The 18,939-nt window shown below is 39.7% G+C and overlaps 1 protein-coding gene and 1 non-coding gene across 5 annotated transcripts in view; both read right to left on the bottom strand.

Annotated features, from left to right (window-relative positions):
* PABIR2 (PABIR family member 2) overlaps positions 1–18,544 on the bottom strand; it is a 23,172-nt gene extending 4,628 nt beyond the window's left edge. For 2 of the 4 annotated variants that reach the window (XM_027769448.1, XM_027769446.1), the window contains exons 1-8: positions 18,383–18,544; positions 15,978–16,056; positions 11,625–11,668; positions 11,489–11,543; positions 11,130–11,231; positions 10,748–10,833; positions 9,413–9,474; positions 5,874–5,970 (exon numbers count right to left, since the gene is read on the bottom strand). In XM_027769448.1, the coding sequence (XP_027625249.1) occupies positions 5,874–5,970; positions 9,413–9,474; positions 10,748–10,833; positions 11,130–11,231; positions 11,489–11,543; positions 11,625–11,668; positions 15,978–16,056; positions 18,383–18,465 (608 nt within the window). In that variant the 5' untranslated portion in view covers positions 18,466–18,544. Of the gene's footprint in view, positions 1–5,873; positions 5,971–9,412; positions 9,478–10,747; positions 10,834–11,129; positions 11,232–11,488; positions 11,544–11,624; positions 11,669–15,977; positions 16,057–18,382 lie in introns of all 4 variants that reach the window. The other 2 variants (XM_027769447.1, XM_027769445.1) reach the window with 1 other exon arrangement.
* On the bottom strand, positions 6,383–6,522 carry LOC114006688 (small nucleolar RNA U109). The gene has a single exon (XR_003548388.1). It is a non-coding gene; the product is annotated as a small nucleolar RNA U109 (small nucleolar RNA).
* Positions 18,545–18,939: the final 395 nt, after the last annotated feature.

Here is an 18,939-nt window from a genome sequence, read left to right on the forward strand (position 1 = left end):
ACCCCCAAAAAAAAAAAAAAAAAAAGATAAGCAGCCATTAGCTAGGTAAGTTTTGGGGAGGAAACAAAGGTAGTTCTAGGAACACAAGCAGGCTGGCATGGCTATAATATGCAGAGTATGTAGAATGCAGCAAGGCAAAGCTATAGAGATAGGCAGGCAGCTTTAGAATTTGCAGACACATACAAGGGAACTTCAAAAAGTCTGTGACAAAGTGAAATTAAAGAACAAGTTTATTTTGGTGCAAAAAATATTTTGGGGGGGAGGAGAGATTTTTTGCTATAGGTGCATGTGCTCACTGGAGAGACAGAGAGACAGAAAGGAAGAAGTCACCCCCTAGGGGGGTATGGACATGCCACAATCCCTTCTCCTCCAGTTTCCTCTTGGGATTTTGGGCATGTACACACATGTGCCCGGTGTGGATTTTAAGCCACCGTGTCCGGGACTCAAATGGTGGTTGAGTATGTGGGAGTCCAGTGAGGTAACCCTTATGTCATCTGCTGGTCCCCAGGTACAAAACTTTTTAAATCCAACCATAGTCTGTAAAACATAATGCACATTTTCAATGAACTTTTTGAAGACCTCTAGTACTTTTTGTTTTGAAAAGCAAAAATGCAGGGAACCAGCAGTTAGCGTAATGGCTATGTCGCTGGACTCCCACGTAGTCGACCGCAGTTCACGTCCTGGACCCGGTGGCTTAAAACTCACGCCGGGCGCGTGTGTGTGCGTGCCCAAGATCCCAGGAGGAGAATGGAGGAGAAGGGATTGTGGCATGACCATCCCCCCTGGGGGGTGATTTCTCACTTTCAGTCTCTCCATCTCTCTCTGTCTGGCGAGCGCACACGCCCTATAGCAACAACCTCTCCAAAAAAAAAGCATAGGGCCAGTAGGTGGCATAATGGTTAAGGCAGTGGACTCCCACATGGCCAACCACGGTTCTTGTTCCAGACCTGGCAGCTTAAAAATCATGCCAGGAACATGTGTGTGGGCATGCCCAAAATCCTAAGAGGAGAATGGAAGAGAAGGGATTGCAGTGTGGCCATCCCCCCTGGGGGACGATTTCTCAATGTCCCTCTTCCCTGTCTCTCCAGTTAAGTGCACATGCCCTATGGAAAAAAAAAAAAAAAAACACACATAGAAATGGAGAAAAAATGATGAATCAGGAAGTATGGGTTCTAGTTTAAGTTTGGTCACTAGACTGAGTCTAAACGTTATATAAGTTGTTAATATTATCATTTTATGAATTTCCAAGTGAATATATTCCCCATGGTAAGTGACGTAAGGTACATTAGGAAGTTTCTGAGCTCTCTACCACCCTTGATGAAATATCACTTTTTCCTTCTGCTTCTTTACTCTTCTACTTTACCTCAGCATGTCATTTCTTTCTATTGCTTGTGGATTTTTAGGCAGAGACAGACTACAAATAGGCTTTAGAAAAGTAAAAAATAAAAAAAATAGGCTTTAGAAAAGTAAAAAATAAAAATGGAAATAATATACTCCTGCTCCACACTTAATGCTGTCAAACGCATCACTAATAACACCACACTGTTAAGTAAGAAGTTTGGAAAATGTAGCTGTCTCTATTTTTCAACCAAACGGCAAAATGGGTTTGAAGTATGAATTATTCAAACTACTGAAAGAAAGTTGCAAAGATAATCCAAGACATTGGAAAATCAAAAGACCTTTCTACTTACATTTGGAACATATGTGATTTTTTCCTCCTGCAGCTTTTTGCCTAGACTAATATTAAAATGAATTTACTTTCCTAAAGCACATATTGGCTGGGCAGCTGAAGGACACGCTCTATGCTACTTGGCAAGAGGAAACAGGCTTAGATTAAAATTTGGCCACTGAGCAGATAATCTGAACATAAATAAAGAATTCCTTATTCCAACCACCAGTCTTATGGTGAGCCCTGGGTTAAAAGATTCCACTTGTAATAAGACCTGCTCGCTTGGGTGAATTCAAAAACACAAAATGTGACTCATGCCATGAAATTTATCTTCTAACATTGCTCTTCCCATTAAGAAAAAAAGAAGCTAGAAGATAAGTTACCCAAAAAATTAGAAAAAAAAAAAAACCTGAACCTTCAAATTCAGAACTTCTCTACTACTAAATATGAACATAAATAATTTTGTTCATCAACATAAAAATAGCATACTATTTAACATTCACTCTCTGCTCCAACTTAGATTCAGAACTTGGTTAAAGGGAGCGTGTGCTTGCCAGAGAGAAACAGAGAAAGGGAAAGTGAGGAATTTCAAAGATGTCAAATTTTAAAGTTTATTATCTCACTTGAATACATAATCTTGAGTTTCAAGTTGTAAAACTCATATTTTCCTTTTCTTTGGGGGGGGGCACAGAAGAAACTAAAAAGACTTAAAAGTGGGGAGGCCACCAGAATGTGTAGTAGTTATATTGCTGAACTCCCACATGGCCCACTACAGTTCAAGTCCTGGACCTGGTGGCTTGAAAATCACACTGGGCACATATGTGTGCATGCCCAAGATACCAGGAGTAGAATGGGAGAGAAAGAATTGCAGTATGGCCATCCACCCTGAGGGGTGATTTCTCATTTTCCATCTCACTTTATCTCTCTCTGGTGACCACATGTGACTTATGGCAAAAATATCTAAAAAAAAAAAAAAATGTTGAGGTAACATCTATTAATGATATGATCCTTTTTATGCTCTCTAAAAGGTAGTATAAAAATTGTTTCCTTAGCTTTACTATCAAGTAGATTGTCATCCTTGGCAACAGACATCAGAATGCAGCTGGTTCCTATCTCTGTTCTCATTTCTAAGCATTTGGAGGTCTCATTCTGATCAATGAAACTTCATTAAAGAAATAGAAGAAAAGTTTCTACCAGAGTGGGATCTAATTTTTACATCAAAGGAATAACTCATATTTAGAATCCCTTAATTGTAGATATAAATATTAGCATCAATAGTATATGAGGGGTCTTTAAATAGTTCAAGGAAATTGTATATTATGAAAAAAAGTGCATAAATTTCAAAATTATTCTGTATTCAAATAAACTTGTACTTTAATTTTATTTTTCCATAAACTTCCTGAATCTAATTTTTACATCAAAGGAATAACTCATATTTAGAATCCCTTAATTGTAGATATAAATATTAGCATCAATAGTATATGAGGGGTCTTTAAATAGTTCAAGGAAATTGTATATTATGAAAAAAAGTGCATAAATTTCAAAATTATTCTGTATTCAAATAAACTTGTACTTTAATTTTATTTTTCCATAAACTTCCTGAAAAACCTGGTATAAGGTAGCCCAAACGTCTTAGCGTAATTTTAAGTTTTAATAACTTCAGAAGTACAGATGCTACAAACTGACTTAAAACCATAATTTGAAAGCCTAAGTTCTTAACTCGGATACTTGGTTCTGTGAATTCTAAGTAAGAAATTTTTCTCAGATCACTCTGGCCATACCTTAGCTTATTGAGCACTGAGTGGCCCCCAATAAAGCAAATCTCTTCCATGTGAGGCAACAACATTTTGTGTCTAAGGATCAAAGTTTCATCATCAATGCTGATGTTCCCAGGGCTCTCTTAGTCAGGCACGAAGAATGAAGCAGTGGCAACAGAAATAGAAATCTGGTGATATTAGATAAATAGATGATAGATAGCTGTCCACTAACAGCTTAGGCTGTGCTGTTCAGGGAATAAACATCTAGACAAAGAAAGAGGACCCTATCTCCTTTCCTTTCTTATTTATTTCTGGGAACCTAATTCCTGTTTTTGTTTTATAATTTGCCAGAGGGTTGCTGCACTCACTACAGAGAATGGGAGAGGGAGAGGCAGAAAGTACTCCTCAAGCGAGCATGGTCATGCCACAATTCCTCCTCTGCTTCTCCATCCTGTTGGGATTTGGGGCACGCATGCATATACACCTAGCATAGCGTGAATCTGTTTCATGGCATCCTGTGCAGTTAGCCTAAGATAATACATAAATAAATCCTGTATGTTTCTAGTTTGAAAAAATGTTGTCATAGCTTCTGGGTTAGTAACTGGGTAAGCAAACCTAAATATGGTCATATGCTTATAATATAACACACTTTGCCATAAAAGTGATATGAAGTTTCCACTAAGTATAGAATTTCACCCACTAGTCAGTTCCCTTGACAAGCTTCAGAAGTTTTCTCCTTGCAATCATCTACATACCTGGAAAGGCTCTCTGTACCAAAATTAGCACACTGAACTACCAGAGATGAGAGGGAACCAAGACTATGGGGCTGAAAATAGCTAGAACAATCTAAAATAAATCTGTTCCAAGAATAGATCAGTACTAATCAATGGGTCTAATAAACTAGTATAATCTGTAACTTCTTGGTCAATTAGAAGTATAGGTTATCTTCTAGGAAACAATGAATGTAAGTGATTTGAGAAGGAATTGTCATCCTTTTACCTTACAAGTTATTTACAGAGTTTGTTCACTGACAGAGTACCATCCCTCTATTTTAAAGTGAGCACTCTAGGGCCAGCCAGTGGCATAGTATTTAAAGTAGCTGGATTCCACATGGCTGACTTCACAGTTCAAGTCCTGGATTCAGTGGCTCAAAAAACATGCTAGGTATGTGTGCATGCCCAAAATCCCGAGAAGAAAATGGAGGAGAGGGGACTGTGGCATAGCTATCCTTCCTGCAGGTGCTTTCTCACTTTCTCCCTGTCTCTCTCTCCAGCAAGCACACATGCCCTGGTTAAATAAATAAGTAGAATCCTCTCACTGGTTTTTTTTTTTTTTTTGAAGGTTTTTGCCATAGGGTGCATGCACTTGCCAGAGAGAGACTGAGAAAATGAGAAATCACCACCCAGAGGGGACAGCCACACCATAATCCCTTCTCTTCCATTTTCCTCTTAGGATTTTGGGCATGCATGTACATGTGCCCAGAGTGATTTTCAAGATAAGCCACAAGGCCTGAGGACTCAAATCATGGTCAGTCATGTAGGAATCCAGCTCCTTATCCACCAAGCCACCTGTTGGACGCTCTCATAGACTTTTACAAAAGACCCTCAGCCAGAAAACTCAGGGAACAAAAAAACAAAGTTCAGAAAGGCACTACGCAACTACGCCTGGAACATGGGTACTCAGTGAGTGGATTAGAACATATTGAAAGATTTCAGAATATTACCTGGTCACTGCTATTACCCCTTCCCCTCCGTTCCAATATGTATACCAGCCTGCAGGTGTTCAACTTCAAGTACAGGAAAAGAAGCTAACATTCTTACAAAATTACTGCAGGTCCTTAGGTTAGAGACTTAAACTACTACAGGATGAGTAAGACAAAAAATAAATTGTATGTGACTAGCTCATAAGAATCAGGAAGTGTTAGTACAAAATGAAACCTTAGTTAGCATTGTGATGGAATACTCATAAATTTTAAAACAACAGATAATGTTATTTAGTGAACACCATGCTTAAGCAAAAGTTAGTATTCTCTGCAAAGTCAAACGACATAACAAAATGCAGGCAGAGCAGCTACATTCAATGCACATTACCCATGGTTATCCTGAGACTCACACACCACCTGTCTACACTCTACCATGCTATTAGCACCTATCAAGAGGGGTGGACCTAACAGGAACTAGGAATGAACAGGAAGGTGTCAAAAAGATACACACTCGTGACTTTCCAAGGATCTGGGGTTTTTTTGGTTTGTTCTGTTTTGTTTGTTTTTTTTTGTTTTTTACATTATCTATACCTCCATGGAGATCTTCCCTCTGTGGGAGCATGGGTAAAAAGTTGAATATATTTTAAATTATCCCAATATACTTTCGATGTGGCTTTTTATAAAATGGATAATATACTAATATCCTTATGGTTTTATTTCTTTAATTTATTTCTTTCTTTTTTACCATGAGCTGAGATCAGACAACTGTGCGGCCTCCGGAGACAGCATGTTGGTAGCGCCTTGGGAGAGTCTCTTGGGCTGGCTTTCTGCCTCCATTTCACCTAAAACAGAAAGGGATAATGTTGCTGTGAAATAATTTTACTACTATAGATTTAGTGCTAAAATGAGGTGATCTTTGTTTACTGAAAAAAAGCTAAAAAAATTTTTTCAAGCCACTACTTAAAAGCTATTTTTCCAGGGACCAGTAGTTGGCGTAATGACTATGTCACTGGACTCCCATGTAGTCAACCACAGTTCGAGTCCCAGACCCTGTGGCTTAAACTCACGCCAGGCGCGTGTGCATGTGCCCAAGATCCTGAGAGGAGAATGGAGGGAAAGGGATTGTGACAGGGCCCCCGGGGAGTGATTTCTCACTTTCTGTCTCTCTGTCTCTCTCTGTCTTTCTGGCTGGTTCACGCACCCTATAGCAAAAACCTCTTAAAAAAAAAAAAAGCTATTTTTTCCGTGTGCTTTATACATAAAGAAATATGCTTCCACATAACTTTAACCAAAAAGTTAGCAACCCTAAAAAACTTCTCACTCATTTTATGTGGCATGCTATGAATATATTCAAGTTCTTTTATAAATAGTAGAACAGAGATTTCATCAGGTAAAATGAATCAAAGTTAACTATGGTGGAAATGAAGTATTCCCAAACAGTTGAAGTTCACAATGAATAATATTTTATGCTAGGCAGTGAGCAAAAACTACTCATTTTATATATTTTAATATCTGAACATTTCCTGAGATGACATTAGGTGGGCCAAAAAATGTGCAGTAGGATCAACACTGTACAAAAGGCTGCTTTATACTATTAAGTGAAAATGAAGATGAAAAATAGAAGTTCGAGGGGCCAGTAGGTGGTGTGCTGATTAAGGCACTGGACTTGCACATGGCCAACAGTAGTGTGAGTCCCTGACTCAATGGGCTTGAAAATAACTCCAGGTCCATGTGCATGCATGCTCAAAATCCTGAGAGGAGAATGGAGAAGGGACTGCAAAATGGCCACCTCCTCAAGGGAGGTGATTTCTCACTTTGCCACTGTCTGTCTGTCTCGGGAAAGCACATGTACCCTATGGCAAAAACCTTAAAAAAAAAGTGTGTGTGTGTGTGTGTGTGTGTGTGTGTGTGTGTGTGTGTGTGTGTGTGTGTGTTCGAAAGCATACTTGTAACTGAAAACAATTACTACTCAAGTCACAAAATCAGTACAGTACTACTTTAATTCTATAGATTTTCTCATATCTGGTAATAGAACAACTCTGCACCAATAGGAATGATGTTGAATTGAACATTTTGCCACCAGAAGTACAAAGACTAACAACCTTATGTGAGAAAAAAGCCCCTACACCAAAATAAGGTATGATGTTATTTAAAACATGCATATGCCTTGGTTTGAACCTCTTTCAACTTGAAAATGGAATATTAAAAACAATGTAATTTGCAGGCCTATGTCTACTCCAATAGGAAATCAGTAACTCTGAATTTAACTTTTTAAATTTTTATTACCACAGAGCACATGCATTCACCAGAGAGAGAGAGAGAGAAGGAGGGGGAGAAAGCACCCCCAAACAGAATATGGTCACGCTGCAATTCCTTCTCCTCCAGTTCTCTGTCCTGTCAGGATTTTGAGCATGCACACATAAGTGCCTGGCAGGATTCAAACCATAGTTAGTCATATGGGATCCAGCTCCCTTAACCACTAGGTGACAGGCCAAAGACCTGAATAAGGTTTATATGATGGGAAAAAAATCAAGCAAGAACAAATGTAAAATTCATTACTTCATATTATCAATTAATTTTTCTCTTTTCTCTGGAGCTATTCTGAAAATTTTTGAAATTCAGGAAAAGCTTGAATTTCATCTGCTTTTTCCATATTTTAATATGCAACTTGTTAAAAGTTGCTTCTGGGTTTTCGATGCCACCTCACTAGCAAAAAATTTCAACTGTTTTTAAGCAAAGAATTCCTCCATCTGCTGGTATATTTTGGAATAGCTATGAAACTAAACAATCATACTAATTCCATTGACTTTCACAACAATTTTTAAGTTAATAATAACAATTACCTCTTTTCTGAGTGTAATTTTCACTGAATAGTTCCTGTGAATATTACTAGGATTGTAAATAACTCCTTGCAAGATTACAGATAAGGACTGCTTGTAAAATAAAACATATTCACTAAAATACAGATGTCAGCATATCAGGATCTATTTTCCAGGGCACACCATCTTTAAGGTGTCTGAAATACAACACTTTTTGAATCTGTTTTTGAGCCTATGACGAAAGTTTTCACCAAAACCACATATCTATAAGGAGAGTTGATTTGTTTACAGGCCCTGGAAGTAATAGGCACACACACAAAAACACATTGAGTTGCTTTTTCCTCATTAAAACTCGTTTAAAATGACATCCTGTACTTGCAGTCATAACCACAGGAATAAGGATGAAATCTGTGTTAAATTTCTTTGCCTTTTTCAAAAAACAGATGCCATTAAGTACCCTCTATAAACATCTAAAACTAACGTTGATTGAGACAATTTTAGTTTAGTGATTTGCAATTCAAAGGTAAGGTGACCACCTTGTTCTACCAGAAAGCCTACAGACTTGAATATAAGTTAATTCTTCCTTGCTGAGACACAATTTGGCGATGAGGGGAGAGTACCTCACCTTATATTTGAACATACAGACATTAGCATATATTTCTGCAATGTACCAGATATACAGCTCTTATAGTCGCATCACTGAGAGGCAAAAGTTTTGGAATATATCTTGATAATATCTTGAATAAAATTCAGTTATGAACTGTAAGAAAATATAGATAGTATCAAATAACTAATATATAAAATCTAGAATCGGTAGAGCATACATTGGGAACAATACTTCCTATTTCTTGAGAGAAAAGGAGAGCAATGCCATGAGCTAATTTCAGATAGAAAGTCTAGGTTTTAATTCAAGCTTGGCCAGGTTTAATATCAGAAGTGTGATACATATCTTTTCTTTTTTCTCACTTATTGAGGTATAGCTAACACATACATTTGGATATATTTAAGGTATATGGTATAATGATTTGATTAATGTACACATGAAATGACCACAATCAGGTTGGTTGATATGTCTACCACCTTGCCTATAGTTCCCTGTGTGTGTGTGTGTGGGGGGGTAAGAACATTTAAGATAACATTTAAGATCTACTGCCTGGGACCAGCAGTTAGCATAATGGCTATGTCGCTGGACTCCCACGTAGTCGACTGCAGTTTGAGTCCCGGACCTGGTGGCTTAAACTCACGCTGGGCACGTGTGCATGCGTGCCCAAGACCCCAAGAGGAGAAGGGATTGTGGAGTGGCCATCCGCTCTGGGTGGTGATTTCTCACTTTCTGTCTCTCTCTGTCTTTCTGGTTGGCACATGCATCCTATAGAAAAGAAAAAAAAAAAAAGATCTACTGCCCTAGCAAATTTCAAGAATACAATGCAGTATGGTTAATGATGGGCACCGTGCTACTACATACCTTTTCTTTTAACAGGACAAAGAACACTGGGCTTGATGCACCTCACTAGACTCTGACTCCGCCTGCTTTGATGAATAAACAAATAGGATGACATTCAGTACTTCCAAGATGCAAGATAAGGAGTCTCCCAAATAAATAAACAAAACTGACACTTATATACAGAGAAATGGAAACTGGCTACATCACAGGCTGAGTAACTGGAATGCTGATACACGATAGGACCCGGTATATGACAATCTGGAAGAACACAACATTTTAAGGCATTTTAAAATATCATTCTGGGGGGACCGGCAGGTAGTGCAATGGCTATGTCGCTGAACTCCCACGTAGTCGACCACAATTCGAGGTCAGATCCGGTGGCGCATGTGCGTGTGTGCCCAAGATCCCGAGAGGAGAATGGAGGAGAAGGGACTGTGGTGTGGCCATCTCCCCTCGGGGGTGATTTCTCCCTTTCTGTCTCTCTGTCTCTCTCTGTCTTTCTGGCTGGCGCACGTGTCCTATAGCAAAAATCTCTCTCAAAAAAAAAAAATCATTCCAGAAGATGAATTAGCAATTTAAAGAAAAAGTTGTCTCATTTAAAAGTTATTTGGATTATGACTAGTCTATAATCTTAGAAAACTGTTTGCCCTATCCTTAAAAAGGATCTTTTATTAGGGCCAGCAGGTGTAGTAGTGGTTAAGGCGCTAGACTCCCACATGGCCAACTGCAGTTTGAGTCCCAGACCTGATGGCTTGAAAATCACATTGTGTGTGAGTATACCCAAAATACCAAGAAGAGAGTAGAGAAAGAGAAAGGATTGCAGTGTGGCCATACCCCCAGGAGATAATTCTCTCAATCTCTCTCTCTGTCTCTCTTCAGCAAGAGCACATACCCTATGGCAAAAACCTAAAAACAAAAAAAATCTATTAAAATCTATTGTCATATGTGTGTCTGTGTGTCCCCCCTCTGAATATAAATCAGAACTGTCCCCCAAAAAGAAAGAAAGAAAGAATCTGGTAAAATGTGGACTGTCTCAAAAAAAAAAATCTTGTAAAATGTTAATGGTAGACTACCAGGAGACTTAAAAAAATTCATGGAAAAATGAAATTTAACTATGAGCCTGTTTTATGCAAAAAGATTCTGAAATCCACACATAGACTCTTCATAATACACATTCCCTTAAACTTTTTGCAGAACACTTGTATAGGCGATGAGTATGTGGCATTTGCTGTGACATTCTTTCAGTTTTGCGCTATGCTGGAACATTTCCATAATGAAATATTGGAACAAAAGTTAATCGGAGAGACAAATGTAATAAGTGGCACTTCAACCACATTTAAATTCAAGTTTGCTTACCTTGAAAATCGTCTTGGACTAGACACGGGACTCGATGGCAAACCACTGCCATTCACAAACATTTGCCGGGATGGTGAAAAGCATTGCTAGAAAAACATATTTAATATTAAAATAGTTCTAGCACCTCAATTTTCAAAAGGTCATTTTCAAAATGACAGACACAACGTCCTTAGAATTGCTTAGCTCCCTTTGTGTTTATATATACTGTATATATACTACTAGGTCGTCAGGAAATTCATGATGTGTTTTTCTATGCAAAAATGTGCCATACTTTTCAGACATAGATCTTCATTGATTTTCCTTCAAGTCATTGGGTACTTTACAAGTTAGGTGATTTGTATACATGTGCTTTGGAGAGTAAATATCTTGTCAATGGTCTTACCTTTCCAAATCCTCTGGTGGGAGAAGGTGCTGGAGAAACTGGAGTGAAGTCAATTCTCTTAGGAGAATATAATTCCTCTGGCATGTCAAAATCACTATCGCTCTGTAAACATAAAGTGTTATCTCTTCATAACCATTCAGCACATTGCAGTTCTTATTTACTACCGTAATACACTAATATTTTAGAGGAGAATATATAGATTCTAATATGCTCCTAGAAAAGCAGAGATAAAAAACTGAGTATCAATTTAGAAGCAGAGGGTACAGATGTGCATGAAAAAAATTAATGTAAGTCAGTGAACAAAACAGAGGTTTCTGTAAAAAAAATTTTTTTAAAAAGCAGACATGCACAAACTTTACCAGGCTCAAGCTCTCATCCCATGACTGGCTCATCTGCACTGCCGTTTGTATTGCTCTAAAACAAACAAAACGAAAAGCCATCAGTATTTACAAACATGACATATTAGACTAGGCCCTACTCTTGCAAAGCACTAACCTTTCATGTGCAGTTTTTCTCTTCATTAAATCCAGGCCTTCTTCCTGCAGAAACAAACATAGGTACTAATAATGCAATTTTTATCCATGTAGTTGTCCATTTCAAATAAAACGAAAATACTTTTCTACCTCATTTGACATCACAGAAGAGCAGAACTAACTTTCTAAGACAGTCACCAAAGCCACATCTATACTTTATCTCCAAATTCAGAAGAATTTTAATGTCTCCAACTACCCAGAGTTGTATCCTGACTCAATTTTACTCTCTGAATTTTCAAAATTAAAATTAAAATTAAAAATGTAAAATAAAAAAATTCAGATCTCAGCTAGTAAGAAAATTTTACCCTTTTGATTTGGTGCAGTCTGCTATTAGGAATATGATTAGGTAAGGATGACAGCAACTGGAAAAAGAAAGTAGACATTTACTCTTTTCTGAATCACAAAGTAGCAGTCTGCTGCCAGTACTGGTTGGTCTTCTTAGACCATTTTTCACATCCTTCTTAGAAATTGAGCTCTTTAAATCATTGAACATTAATACACTAGTCGGTACATTCAGTCTTTAGAAAGTACACCAGGTGTCCAACCTCAAAGCACCATCTGTCGCTAGACAGGCACTGACTTTAGCACTTTTCCCAAATCAATGTGGAACTGTGTGAATTTGGGGGAAAAAATACTCTGGCCCTTGGAAATATCCATTATCTCACTTACCTAGTATAAGGAAGTATATAAAAAGGTAAATAAAGAACACCTATGTTGTTGTTATCACCACTATACTAACAGAAGAAGAAAGGCTAATGAGCCCAGTATATTTTGTCTGTGATTAATGTTTATCAAAAACACTTTAAAATGGCAATATGAAGACTCTTCTTATGTGATCTAAGCCAACCCTAAAATTGGATCACTAATACTATCACCACAAACCTTACTAATTAAATTAAAACTAATATGAAAGCTAAGATGTATTTTTAAAATAACTCTGGCTTTCCTTGATTGTCACTTTTAAAAAATGACAAAAAGTTAAGGACCAGCAGATGGTATAATGGTTATTTTGCTGGACTCCCACATAGTTGACCACAGTTCGAGCTCCAGACCTGGTGGTTAAAACTCACACTGGGCACATGTACAAGCATGCCCAGGATCCCAAGAGGAGAATGGAGGAGAGGGGACTGCGGTGTGGTTGAAATAATTTGAGGGATAACTATGTTCCTTCAAAATAATCACAATCTTGGGACCAGCAGGTGGCGTGGTGGTTAAGGCGCTGGACACTCCCACATGGTCAACCACGGTTCAAATCCTGGACCTGGTGGCTTGCTTTCTCACTTTCTCTCTCTCTTTCTCTGTCTCTCTCTGATCAAATGAAATGAATGAATAAATAAAGTTAAATAAATAATTCTTTTAAAAAAAATCATCACAATCTTGTCACAAAAATGTTGTGACCCAAGTAGCAACAGATATGTATAGGGGGTTCTAATAGCCATAATATAAACTATTATTTATTCCCTAATGAACTATAAATGAACTTGTAATACCACATAATCAAATAAGATGATTATTGTTAGAGAGGTCCTATGCTATTGAAACATTTACTGCTAATGCAGTAAGCAGTATAAAATGGAAATAAACTGCTCTAAATTTTTTCAGGCAAAAGCTTATTCAGGCAAAATTGTAAAAAGCTACCCACCAAAATATGATCTTACCTTGAAATGTACCCTTCATTATCCACCCCCCCCCCTTTCTTTTGGCCTTTCCTAGGCTTTGAAAAGAGAGGCTGGAAGACACAGAGAGGAGATAAGAGACTGAGAATTGACAGGAGAGTCCGAAAACGTGTGAACCATTAGGGAGAAAGGCCACATGTGAAGGTAAAGACAGCTCAAGGAGCAGAAAGCCGACACACAAAATAGGTGTCTGTCTTCTCTGTGAAGTGAGAAGGGTCATCTGCTGAAAAGTAAAAAGTGGTGAGACAGGAAGCTGGTAGAGTCTTTAAAAATTAGAATAGGGCCAACCAGTGACATGGTGATTAAGGCAGCTGGATCCCCCGTGGCTGACTATGTGATCTACATCCCAGACCCGGTGGCTTGAAAAGCACACCAGGTGAGTGAGTGCATGCTCCAAATCTTGAGAGAGTGGAGAAGGAGGAATTACAGCATGCCCATGCTGCCTGGGGGGTACTTTCTCATTTTCTCTTTCTCTCTCTGGTGAGCACACACATCCTATAGCAAATTTTTAAAAAAATAGAATATCGTATTGGAGAATGGCATGGGGCCAGCAGCACCTGGAGGCCAACGCACCCCAAAAGGATTCATCTCTTTCTCTTGCAAGCTATGACCCTCTTGATTCCTCTATTCCCAGTAAAGGCAACACCAGTCTCCTGGTCACCAAGAAACAAAAGGTCAGTCTCCTGGAATCCTCCTTCTCCCTTCCCCTACAAATCAGTTGGCAAATCATGAAGTTCCTATTTCTGCTCGTCTCTTTCACAGTCCCTTCCTTTCTATTTCATTCACCAACACCTTACTCTTTGCAGGTTACTATGGGACACAGATAAGCATAGTAAGATATAAAGAGTACACTGTGATATAACGTATTTGGTGTAATTAATATTGTGATAGTTGTGGAAGCCTGCCCAGAGGAGATATAAGGATTAAACAGAGGTCTGAAGGACCAGAAAGCTTGAAAGGAGAAGGGGGTGGAGTAAAGGACAGCAAATGACCAGCAAAGAGCAGTGAATCACCAAGGTTCCTCCTGAAAATGAGATATTTTAGTGCAGCCAGAGCCAAGTGTATTTGTCAGAAAATAGTGACAGATGAGCCTAGGCCAGAGCTGATAAGAATCTTCACATCGTACAAGAGGTTAAGTGAAGTGGAGAGGCAAATTCATTTTTTCCTTCTTTGCTATGCTACTGTTATCAAGAGCACAGCTGTATAGCACATATAAACATTTTTCATACATCCAGCAAAAATAAGTAGTTCTATTTTCCAGGATCCTTCAGGGAGGAGGTGAAGTGAATCAAACCTCCAGATAGCTAACATTTTCCCCTCTAAGTATTTTTAGCCACTTCAGCTGGAAATCTTCTATAACGTGTTATATTTTCCCTTTCTTAAACAGATCATACAAACACAATGGCACTGGAAGATCTCTGTTCGAATCTCAGTGTTGCCACTTCCTAATTGTGTGATTCTGAGCAAGTCGCTTGTCTGGAATGAGTCTCAGCTGCTGCCTCATTTAACTGGGGAAAATCTTTTGGCCTGTGTGCTTCGTTTGTTATGGGAATTAAATGTGTAAAAGTACCCTGTAACATGTAAAATATCACACGGGTGTTGGTATTGCTAGGTTTTAAGAAAAAATTAACAATCCGGGTTTCTTAAGGACATAAATTGTTACATGGTTCTAAACCAGTGACCTCCTCAGACTCTAGTAACAGACTTTTAGCCTTTATACTAAGCCACAAACTAATTTTTTAAAAACCTCTGTCTACCCGCACCCTATAGCAAAAACCTTAAAACCAAAATAAAAAAACAAAACAAAACAAAAAAAACCTGTCTGCTTTTCAGTGTTTCCCTTTCTTCCTTTCTAGGAGCTTTAAGTACATCTTTATCCCAAATGGACCTCTTCTGGTTTGCTGCTTCTCACACACTTTTGGGTTGGAAGCTTATTATAATTATGCATATATATGAGATGATTCAGAGGCTCTCTATAAATACACTGATGAACCCTATGGAAATCTAGTCCAGCCATTTCCAAGCCTGCATGCTTACTCCTCAGGTGCTTTCCAGACACCTGAAGCTGGTGGATAACTGAGCTCCATATGTGAATGGCTATCACACAAAAACCTTGTCACAATTTCTCCTAGTGCCACCAATTAATAAGGTGATCCCCGACAACTCTGGCTATGGAAAACAGTTCAAACTGGCAAGTCTTCTGAGGATATAAATACAAGCATTTTAAAGGAGTATTGACTTCGGAAAACCAGCATCATCCAACAGGTAGTGTCAGAAACAAACACTCTGCTACCGTTTAAGCAAATTTGACATCCTGGACAAGCAAGACCACTGTTCTCAGCTATAATTAGAAGCTCATCCTGACTTACCTCCTAGCCACGATGCAAGCAAGGACAAATAATAATGAACAGTTTTTAAAGTACAAACTCCCACGGCAAAGACAATTGTTTAACCAGGTCTTCTTTTTTTGTACCAAATGCCTGAATGGCCACAGTATTAAGTGGTAAATAAGAGAGGGAAAATAAATCTTTTGTTTTTTAAATCCTTATGCACAGCACATAGGTTTTAGGGGGGGGGGACTACATTTGAAAGCATCTTCCTCAAACCAAATCACTTCAAATCCTTCCTTCCATACTCACCAAGCTGTGATGGCTCATAATCGTTGCACTATTCCTCTGGGTTCTAAAAGTGTAAGGTTGAAAAACCTGTGAAAGATCACTGAAAGATGAAAAGAAAAATTACTGTTGTCTAGTCGAAGATGTCTCTCAAATACACTAGCACCAATGCTCTATTGAGCAAACAGGTTAGCATCAACTCTCTAGTTAAAATCTTCGATGGCTCCTCATTTCATACAGAGAATAAACTCACCGTCGTCTTCACAGTCTCCTGACTGGGGTACCGACGGTTCCCAGTTTACCAAGAGACTGGCCTCTTCGGTGGTTGGGGGGCAGCTCAGAGAGGTGAAGGGCAGAGCTCCAGACTAGTTCCCTCCAGATTCTTCTGATCAGAACTATGCCCCTAAACCAGTTAGCACCGGTCTCCAGCAGCCTCTTCTGTTTACCTCAGAAGACTTACAAGTATTACCATTTTCTGTACGCACCACCACACGGAAAGGGCTGGGGAGCCCTGTTCTACAAAATGCACCCTCTCAACACGTCTCCACTCTTCCCCTCTGCACGTTTCCTACCTCTGAACCTGCTGCTAAATGAATGAAACATACCTGAACATACCTGGAGTTTTGCTCATGTTGCCTCTTTTGCCTCAAATGCCTTCCCCTATACTTCCTACCATCAGTCAAAATCCGTCCTCTCCTTCCACACTCATCAGAAATGCCCTGTCCTTCTTGAAGGCACAAACTTCTCTTCATTCATTCCACAAACCTAATGCAATCACTCCATCCTTTGAACCCACAGAGCACACTGGGAGATGAGATGCTTTCTGAGACACCTACTGTACCTTGTATTAAATAAATGTGCATGTGTGCTAAACCCCTTGGTACAGAGGTGTGTGATTCCTCTCTGTTTAATATTCCTGCAGAACCTAGGAGATAGCCCCATGATATGAGCTCAAGAACAACTTTCAAAACAGAATTGGATTGGGCTTTAAGGGACCACTGAGATCACCTAACTTGGCTCTCCTAGTTTTTAAATGAGAAAACAGAGACTCAGGATGGTTAACCGATTCACTCATGATCATGGCTCGTGAAAACTGGGAACAGGTCTGGTCTCCTTTCCCCTTTGTCTGTCACACCATGCTATCTTTCAAATGATTACTTAAGTCAACATTCAAAAAAAAACAGGATGTTTTTTTCTGCAATAGTCTAAATGCAGGTCAGTAAGATCGCCGGAGTTTCTAGCAAGTACTTGCTTACTAGATTTTAAAAATGCAACGGAAAGAGAGAGAGCGAGCTAGAGACCAGTTTATTATTAAAAGTGTTAAAAATAAATGTAGGGCCAAGGACAGCACTGGGAAAACAAAAAGTCATTCGATTATTCCATTTTGAAAGTATATTTCATAAAATAAACAAGTAAACCTGTTTTTCTCCAAAATATAGATGTTATTACCAGTCTGATAGACAATAATTATCTTTCTTTGCCTTCGCTATGCTTGATTAGTATGTTGTTGGCAAATTCCACTCCCATCCCTTTTTAGACTAATGCCATTTGAATAGGGGTCTCACGAATTGGCACTCTACCTAAGCTGAACTGTCTGCTTATAAAAATGAAATGCAACAGGCTCAGGAGGTGAGCCAAACTTCACTATCACAAGATCCTGCCTTCAAATAGACTCTCTGGGACTTATTCATGTGAAAACACAAGACCCGGCCACTAAAATTCAAGATCTGAGGGGTTTTCTTTCCGTTGTTTGTTTTCATTCAGGAAATACTTCTTGCATACTTACTTCTACCAGTCACTGGTCTAGGTGCTAGAAATGTAGCAATAAGTAAAATTCTAAAACCTGTGTTTCCACTGACCTAAGCTACTGGCTACCATTCTTTTTTTAATCACTGAACTGTATTTCACATAGTTTTAGACTCTGAAAACACTATGACAAATCTAAATCACTTATTGTGATGTCAACACGCCATTTAATTGAAGTCATTAGGTCAACTGTGATTTATTAAAGTCAGCCTCATGTTAAAGTCAGAGTTCCTAAACTAAGCTTAGAAATAGCAGCTCTTAGAGACAGGTGTCAAGTTGCAAGTCTAGTTCCAGGGGCTTCGGTCTGACATTCCATGGTGTGTATATCAGGCAGGACGTGCAACCTGTCTGAAGAGCCAGCAGCTTTCTGCAGTCCCTTTCGGAGCGGGACAGCTCAGCTCCAGGTAGAGGAGTCCCTGTTTCCCCCACACACCCTGCCCAGAGTTTGGGCTCAAACTTCCACTCCACCACGGGACCCAAGTCACTGTGAAGCAAACGTGTCCTCACCGCTCATTTTCGAGAACCCACAAGAGCTTGAGCTTGCACTTTGGGGAAGGAAGGCTGCTTGCACCAGGTCAAGGAGCCCCTGAACCCTGTACTCCATCCTCCCCAACCCTGCTCACCTGAGCCCACGGATCAGGGGAGCACTTCTGGATCGCCTCAGGGTGACCCCATCAGATGTGTCAGGCCCAGAGTACAGGCCCATTTTCTCCTGAGCCACGCCGGAGACTCTCAGGCAGGCACAGCGGGCAGTGCTTGGCTCCTGGTGCTTAGCTATGGACTCCCAAGACAAAAAAAGGAGAGGATGGAGAGACTGTAGTAGAGGGTGACAGAAGGAAGAGGACAGAGGAAAGAGGGATGGGGAAGACAAAGGTGGAGGAAGGAGAGAAAAGAGAAAGACGGAGAGAAAAAAGGTAGACGAAAAAGCAAGAGGGCAGAGAGGAGGTGGGCAGAAGGGGAAAAGCAAAAGGGGGCCAGAGGGGCAGGAGGCGAGAAAGGAGGACCAGGCGTGGGCAAGAGGAGAGAGGGAGGAGGGCAGAGGGAGAAGAGAAGGAGAGGGAGGAAACTAGGCAGCGGCGGAACTCAGGCTGCTATCTTTCTGGCCGACGACCGCAAGCGGGGCCCGGCTACAGCTGCTGTGGCTGGCCGGGGCGGGCGCGGCCCGCGGGCCCCACAGGCT

This window comes from Tupaia chinensis, unplaced genomic scaffold (assembly GCF_000334495.1).
Source record: "Tupaia chinensis unplaced genomic scaffold, TupChi_1.0 Scaffold149560_1, whole genome shotgun sequence".
NCBI lineage: Eukaryota > Metazoa > Chordata > Mammalia > Scandentia > Tupaiidae > Tupaia > Tupaia belangeri.